Here is an 8,538-nt window from a genome sequence, read left to right on the forward strand (position 1 = left end):
AATGACAGTTATACAGATAAATGAAGGCCAGTGAGAAGTGGTTTATTCCATTCAGATTTTTCAGAAGAGCACTCTCCCTCAAGAGTTGTGTGTCTAAGAAAAACAAGAGATGGCCCAATGCATCTTGTGTAAAACTAAGGAAGTGATGCTCCCACTCTACTCAACCCATATGGATCTTTGTCTTGGAGGATACTGTCACTCAACTGCCATCTCTCTAGGACAGTTGGGATTGAAGTGAAAATAGAAATACTTGATATCTCAGTAGGCATTACTGTGACTGAAGGCCAGCTAAAGGGATTTAGCTGCATCAAACAGACCCTCATTTATGGGAAGAGCAATCCTGCTGAACAAAAAGCTAACAGAAATGTCAAATACCGTGTGATATTTTTCCGATATCCATTGTTGGGAAGGGTATGAACTTGTAAATAGGGCAAGACCCTCACCATTTTGACCTATAACAGGTTTTCTGGATTAAAAGCTAATTAAAATTAAAAGAAGATTAAAGCACTCAGAGAAGAAAATCACTTCTTTATTGGAAAGCCAAGCCCAAGAGCTGGGCATTATTCAATCAAGGTGGCATGAGGATACAGAGTTATGTCTAGGAATAAGAACAGAGAACGTACTGACACCCCCGGAAGGGAAGGTGTAAATGACTTCTGGGTCATGGACAGTTCCTCCCAATTTCCCTGTGGGGCACTTCACTTTTATAACATGGTTCCTTGCTAATTTGATATTGTTGTGGTGATTGGTTAATCTTGTTTCTTCTGAAGCAGGGCTGACCACACATAATCCCTCATGGTCTGCATGTGGCCCCAAAAGATTCATGTGCAGCCTGCAGGTTCTCATCCAGCTCTCACTCCCCCCATGGCTGTGGTTGTAACAGCAGCTGGAATCTCCTCTTTCCTCCAGCTGCCCCTTCCTGCCTTTGCCCTATGGGGCAGGCCAGTGAAGCAGTGTGGAGAGCTGAGGGTGAGTCTGGGACCATGTAGGGAATGTGGGGGGGAACCAGGGCCACATTCACAGGGTATTGCACCAGCACAGTGCAGTGGGGGAGAAATTGTGCTTGTGCAGTACAGTGGGGGGTTGGGCGGGAGCATTGGCATGGCATGTGGCCCCCACTGGTGTGGCCTGCAGTGGCTTACAAGTTGGTCAACCATATTCCAAGGGGTCTTTTGCCTTCCACACAGGGAAAATTGTGTGAATGCAAAAACAGGGTCTGAAGGATTGCTGACATTATCTTTCCTAACATTTGTATTATATCTGGTGTTCCAGGCAGAAAAAATGCAGCTTTTCGTAAACAGCAATAGCTTGTGACAGTTTCATCATTAGTGATTGTTATGATTCTGGATATTTGACCTACTGATTTCTGAAATAAAGTGCTTATTCTATACTTTTAGCAAGGAAAAAAAATAATTTGCAGAATAGCTCCTCTCTTAGCAAAATGAAAAAGGTTTGGTTACACAAGATAAATTCACCTATGGCAAGGCCTAAAACAGGCAAAAGTCCTCATACCAGGATCTTATTTACACTGACTTCATCTCCAGAGTCTCCACAATCTTCACAAGGAGATCTTGGAATGATTTAGAATCCTTGGACTCCCCCTACAAGGATACCTTTTTGCAAAGTTTCTTTGGTGGTAATAACGGGTGCTGGTGTTGCCCCTCCACTACATTTGGTTCCCTTGGTGCTCTTACACAGATGATCTGACTACCAGAGATGTTGGCAAAGAGAGTGATCTCTTCCCCAAATGTGGTGAAGACCAGCTTCCTGATGCATTTAATTGTGGATCCCACTAACCCCAACATGGTGGTACATAGGATAAGTAAATTTGTCCACTGGGTATTAACTAATCCAGAGCCAATCTTGAAGAAGTGGTGATGGCAAATCCCTGAAGTTGAACTTTTACCTTTCCATGGTGTCAAGTACTGACCTCATGATTCTATGATTCTTATGGGACAAGGGGGTTCAATACTCAAATGGGGCAAACATATACACTGTTCATATTTTTAAAAGTCATTGTGAAATGCAAGTGCTTCATACACTTCACGCATTCATCAGCTGTAGTGCCAAAAATGAGCCTATAACCAGTATCACATGGATCATTTTTATATTAGTTGAACTTCATTTTAAAAAGTGAAGAAAGCACCTTTTCCAGATAAAAAAACCTGAAATGTTAGTTTATTTCTTTAGCCCACTAATGGCAAATTAAGTATCAACATGGCTGTCCTTTTTAATCTGTTGTCAACTTTAAACACAGCACTTCAGGATAGTAAACTTCTGCTGTCAAACTCATTTGCAATATAATGCTACCAGAAAGGTACACTAAATAATGAACATGACCTCTGCTTTGTAATTTATATTAGCCTATTTTAAAGACCACACTGATCTCTTTTGAAACCCTTAAAAAATACCAGCTTCCTTACATGCTATTATGTTGTATTTTCACATTTGTTTGTACTAAGTGCTATCCAACTTCTGTTCTTTTTGCCACAGAAAAGACTTGGAGAACTCTTGAAGGAATCAATTCATCCCATAAGTAAAAATTAAGCACTCTAAAGACAGAAGTAAAATAAATAAAGCTGTAAGAAAGACATTATCTCCCAACGAACTCCAAAGCAGTTAACTTTTTGGCAGAGGAAATTGTATTTCACTCCTTAGAACAGCTGTTCCAGAAAAGTTTGTCAGTTTACTGCCAAAAGAATATGTGCCGTTTTTAAGCACACATGCCTTGATGTGGCGTTACCATGGTGCCTATAATCCTTCCTTGAACAACCCACATCAGGTTACAGGTAGAATAAAAAGGAAAGTTGGAGTTAGACCCACCCAGCAACAGATTTCCCTTAAAGTCGGTCTTTTTAATTTAAATTAAAGGATGCCTGCAGGAATGTCACACAACCTGTTTGTGAACCCAGCTCTTTGTTTTTCTAATCTAACTGTGGCAGAACATAGCTGCTTTAAAAACTGATAACACAGTCTGCTGGATTAGCTAGTCTAGGTGGCTGAGGATAACTCTAACAACAGAAACAGAGAGTAAATTAGAGTTCTTCCCCTGAACAAGACCTATGCCCTTCCAGCTACCAGAAACCATCACTGATACCTAGAGATAACAACCTCCCATATTATCAACCTCTCTGCTCTTAGTTTTGAAACGGACTGCATCAGGCACTAAAAAAAAGTGTATGTTTAGGGAAGGGCTAGAATACCTTATGCAAGTGGTAGTGTTAGATATTCCAGGAATTATACAAGAGACAAGGATTGTTCGGGCGTAACATCTTTTATTAAACTAAATGCATGTTTAGAATAAACTTAGATAAACTTTTCAATGCAAGATGTCTCTCAACATGCCTGATGCAAGACTGGAAGATTAGATGAGTAGCAATAAAAAAGAGGGTCTAGAAAAGAACTAGAAGTAGGAAAAGAAAAATCAATTCAGACTAACGTGGAGAGGGGTTGCTAGGTAGGTGCTGGAACTGTCATTAGCGGACAGGAAAAGAAAAAGTTCAGTCTTTATTGAAAGGGTTGAGGAACTCTGGATATACCTACGTTAAAAATTGCAACACCTAGTGTTGCAACCTCCAGCCACACACAGAAAGGGGCAAGAGGAGGGAAGGAGTGTCGGGGAGGCAGATCGAGTCCCCCATGGTGAGAGAGGGAGAGGGTGTGGGGCACACGCTGCCCAGTTGGGGCAGGGCGTGGGCACAATACAGAGCTACAAGCGGTTTGTCTGGGGCCATGAGGCAGGAAGGGGGTGGCTCCAGCCGCTAATGCTCCCTGTGGGAATCAAGGAGGGGCATGTGCCCTCTGGGCTGCCGCAGCAGGCTGGGGTCAGAGGCGGTGCCAGGCTCTTCTCGGTGGGCAGGGGAGGAGCTGGGCCACAGCTGTGTGCAGGGCGGGTGGCAGTGGCACTGGGAGGAGATGGTTTGGGGAAGGGGGCTACTGCAAATTTTGGGGTGGCTGTAGCCCACCCTGTAGTTCCCCCTCCCAGTGCCACTGCCGCCCAACATGCGCACAACCCCAGCCTAGCCCCTCCCACTGAGAAGAGGTTGGCGCCACCCCCAATCCTAGCGGCAACCTGCCCTTGCCCCGCACAGATCCAAGGGAACGTGACCCTCCATGCTTCCCTTGGGGTGCACCAGCAGTGGGAGCTGTCCTCCCTCCACCACCACCCCGGATGAGCCGCTCATGGCTCTGTCCTGCACCTGCCCCTGTTCCAGCCCTACCCTCACTCCCTGCCTCACTGTGGGAGCCTCAATCTGCCCCTGCCCCACCCGTTTTCCCCCACAGACTTACCAGCTGGACACTGCTTTCCAAGCTGCCGGGCTGCGCACAAGCATGCAGCATTTATCAGCAACATTATCGGCCACATTGGCCAAAAAAAGTCAATTGCCGATAATGTTAATTTTGCTTTAATCGGTGCCAATATGATATGAACCAATGTATTGGTGCACTTCTAATTAATGTCCCTTTTATTGTTGTAGATCTCAGAAGCAAAGGAGTGCACACAGGCTACTGACAATCCCTATTCAAATAAATAGAGGGATGATGGATGCTTGTGTATGCGTCCACAGAGGGTTTGCATGAGGATAGGAGCTGTTGTCTAGACTTGATTTTCATTGTTTTTCAAGTGACCATTTCATGGAGAACGCAGAAGAGGTTTTTTTTTTAATGCATCTGAAATAAAAATCTAGACAAAACAAACAAGAAAATAAGAGAGAGCATGGCTGTTGTAAATGCTCCTCATACCTGTGTGGGTTCGGATATGTTTCTGCAGGTCTCCAGAGGTCTTGAACGACTTAGTGCAGTTCTCCTCTGTACATCTATAGGGCTTCTCCCCAGTATGTGTTCGGACATGACTTTTTAATCCATAGCCTTGAACACAGTTTTAACAGAAGGAAGGAAGGAACAGAAGAAAACAGAACAGAAAGGAAAACCCAAAACTTAGATATTACAATACTGTATGATTAAAAATACATCAGTCAGAAAGCATCACGTCACACAAAAAGCCTGCAAAGAGCCATGGGGAGTGGGAGGAGGCTGATCAGGCAGGGGGCACCATGTGTGTGCATGGACATGCACATGGCAGCCAGGCAGCAGTGGACAGGCGGTGCTAGGGCTGTCCTGGGGGGCAAATTGGAGAGACCACCCCGGGCTCTGCGCTTTGGGGGGCCCCGCGAAGCCGGCCGGAGTGGCCACGGTGACTCTTTGCTGCTGCCGGCTTCACGTCCAGCCGCTTAGCATCCCCACCCACCCCCCAAATCTGCCGCCAACTTCCTTGCATCTGGGGATGGGCTCCACACAGGTTGATTTGCCCTGGGCCCCGCACCCTACTTGGATCATCTCTGGGTGGTGCAATCACCTATCCTGGAAATCTTCAAGAGGATACTGAACAGTCACCTTGCTGGGGTCACCTGACCCCAGCTGTCTTTCCTGCCTAGTGCAGGGGGGGCTGAACCTGATGACCTTGCAAGGTCCCTTCCAGCCCCTTACAATCTATGAATCTAAGACAGCAGGCTCCCACAGCTCCCTCCAGGTAAGTTTATGTGGAGGTCGGTCAAGAGGGGGTAGGGAGGAGGGGCACAGGCCACGTGGGGGGAAAGGAGGCACTACCCACACACTGGGGCAGGGGACTGGCATATAACAGGGCTGCTCAGTGCCACAAATCAGCAGGGGGAACAGCCACAGCTGGACCCTCATCCTGGGGACCAAAGGGGGAGCTCTGATTTTCCATGATAAAAAACCCAAATATCATACGCCAAATTTATAGGTATTCAGAATTTATTTTATTATAATAATTGAGGCACTGGTAGGCTTCCAAACTGCTTTAAAATTGTAAATATATCAATAAAGCATTGTGTTCAACTGACACCTATATATATAGTGGTGTGTCATTTTAATCAAGGAAAATGTGGATTTTGGGGTTTTTAATCAGAGAATTTGGGATTTTTAACTCAGAGAATTAAACAGAGAAAACCAGGATCCCTGGTGATCAGAGACTTAGATACCCTTATGTGTAGACAGCTAGTTGAGCCTTGATATTTTCCCCTCATTAGTGTGGTTACTTTTGTTTCACATCAGAGACTTCTGTTCATAGCATAAAACTGATAACAGAATGCTAGATTGCACATTTTCCTTTTTCTTCCTCTCTGTTTCATTACATTCCCGCTTCAGTTGCATTCAAATACCCTTTCTTTTCCATAGTCCTCATTTCATCTTCAAAGAGCATTAGCTGAAAATCTGTCTGTTTCTATACAATTCATATACATAAATAAATGACAAGAAGTGCTTTGGCACAGCAGTTTAAAAACTGCATTATTGACCTTACTTCTTACATAAGAGACAGACAGTAACCAATATTACCTGTTGCAAAAGCTTTGCCACAGCCAGGATGTTCACACTGATATGGTCGATCTCCTGTGTGTGACCTCTCATGCACCTGTTAAAAAAATATCCAACACACCATTGTCATAAAGCTGTTACTTGATTTCTCCAATACAAAAATTATTTCACTCTCAGACACTAGCAGTTCCATTTTTCCTTCTGGAATTTACTCTGCCAGAAGCATCCTTACTTAACTAGAGATGCAGATTTAAAGAAGTAGGATGACAACATATACTGAGAATTAGTTATGTTTGTTTTCACTTTCTGATCTAATAGCTCTGGTCAGTTTTACAGAAACAGGTTTCTGTAAACATGCGCAGGCCAGCCATCCAATAGGTAAAACAGTGAAACTGATGGTAATTTGACTGATTGTATGTGTGCCTCAAAGTCCACTCTCCACCCTAACCATCTCTCAACCCCCACAACCACTCTGCATGAGACTTCTGGCCAGCCTTCCACCACAGCATTAGACCCACACAGAGTCAGAGACTAACTGCCTCTAGACTGGTGATTTTCAGCCAGGATGCTATGACACCCTGGGGTGCTGTGAAGATCCTTTCAAGGGTGCCACAAGGTGTTATACAATGTAAGCACTGTTAGGTTTACAAACCTGATTCACATGATAAACTCAGGAATCCAGTATTAAAAAAATTTCACCCTGTCATGGTCTTTCTGAGTTCTTTATAACAGAAGAACTGTTCTATTAATCTTCTGTTGTCAAAAATTGACTGAAAACTCACAGCTGGCATTTTCCAAGGGGTGCCTCGAATCTACTGAGAGGTACCTTGAGTCTGAAAAAGTTGAGAACCATTGCTCTAGACTGTGCTGCACTGCAACGGAATCCAACTGTACCCTGCCTCCACCTGAAAGCTATTAACCCAGACATTTCTCTACACTTTTCCTGTATCAGAGCTGAGCCCTGGATTAAGAAACGGAACAAGGGAGTGGGGAGGCAGAAAAGACCAGATGTTCCAGATTATTTTTTCAAATATTTGATCACTCTAAAGAATTAGACGTTGCAATAGAGTAACGTTATACATCACAAGATGGGAAACTCTGCTGTATTATGTATAAATGTGAATTGCACTGTCAAATAAATCTCATTTTAGCTTTCAAATACTATTGGTTATTTTGATGAAAAAAGATACTCTCTGTGATGTTGCCAACACACGAGCCTAATATAAAATGCTGTACATCTGTTTCCATCATGCCTTGACAATCAGAAGAATAAACTTTGTTCAACCTTATTTCCTGCTGATCTTTCCTGTACTCAGCTGTAATGATTTTTGTTTCACACATGCTCTATGCAGTGTTTCTCAAAATTAGGATCCAAAAATCTCAAAATTTTCATTACATAATATGTTGGACAAACTGAGTACTTGGGGCAGACAGACTACTAACTGATAGAGATTTCAGTGTACTATATTTATGATAAAATAATGACACTGTGCCTGACTTAATGCACACTTCCATTATTTTTGCTCAGATACTTTTAAGGAAGATTTACAAAGCACCAGATACTCATTAAGACTTCTTACCTTAAGATGATGAGCTGTTGTGTACAATTTCCCACAGCCATCATATTCACAGCGAAAAGCTTTCTCTCCACTCTGCTGAGATTTAGCAGTCACTCTTGTGCCATGTCCTTGCAAGACAATCTAGAATAAAACAAATACCACAATATTAAAATTAATTTAGTCATGATTATAATCAATTGGACAAATCTTGTTTTCAAAAGAATTTATCCTGATTAAAGGTGTTTCTGAACACTGGCAGCTTGATCTGCCTGACAACTCCAGTCAGCAACAAATATGCATATTTGTATCTTCTGAAGTGATGCTGAACTGACAATGAAATATTAATAGGTTTAAAAATACACAGCCAATTTGATGTAAGTTAAAGAATTCCTGCATTCACTGATTCTTTTCTTGCAGTCTACTTTCCCCCAGGGTGTTGAGGGAGCTAGCTGGGGTTATTGCGGGGCCCCTGGCACAGCTCTATGAGCGATCGTGGTGCTTGGGCCAGGTGCCAGATGATTGGAAGGTAGCAAATGTGGTCCCCATCTTCAAGAAGGGGAAGAGGGAGGACCCGGGTAACTATAGGCCCGTCAGTCTTACCTCAATCCTGGGGAAACTCTTTGAGAAGATCATCAAGGAGCAC

The 8,538-nt window shown here is 43.5% G+C and overlaps 1 protein-coding gene across 1 annotated transcript in view; it reads right to left on the bottom strand.

The window, feature by feature from the left end:
- Nucleotides 1-8,538, bottom strand: part of ZNF143 (zinc finger protein 143) — an 85,764-nt gene that overhangs the window by 17,690 nt on the left and 59,536 nt on the right. The window contains exons 8-10 of the mRNA XM_019519591.1: nucleotides 7,917-8,036; nucleotides 6,358-6,433; nucleotides 4,744-4,869 (exon numbers count right to left, since the gene is read on the bottom strand). Of these exons, the coding sequence (XP_019375136.1) occupies nucleotides 4,744-4,869; nucleotides 6,358-6,433; nucleotides 7,917-8,036 (322 nt within the window). The remainder of the gene's footprint in view (nucleotides 1-4,743; nucleotides 4,870-6,357; nucleotides 6,434-7,916; nucleotides 8,037-8,538) is intronic.

This window comes from Gavialis gangeticus, unplaced genomic scaffold (assembly GCF_001723915.1).
Source record: "Gavialis gangeticus isolate Ggan-Ray unplaced genomic scaffold, GavGan_comp1, whole genome shotgun sequence".
In the NCBI taxonomy this organism is placed as follows: domain Eukaryota; kingdom Metazoa; phylum Chordata; order Crocodylia; family Gavialidae; genus Gavialis; species Gavialis gangeticus.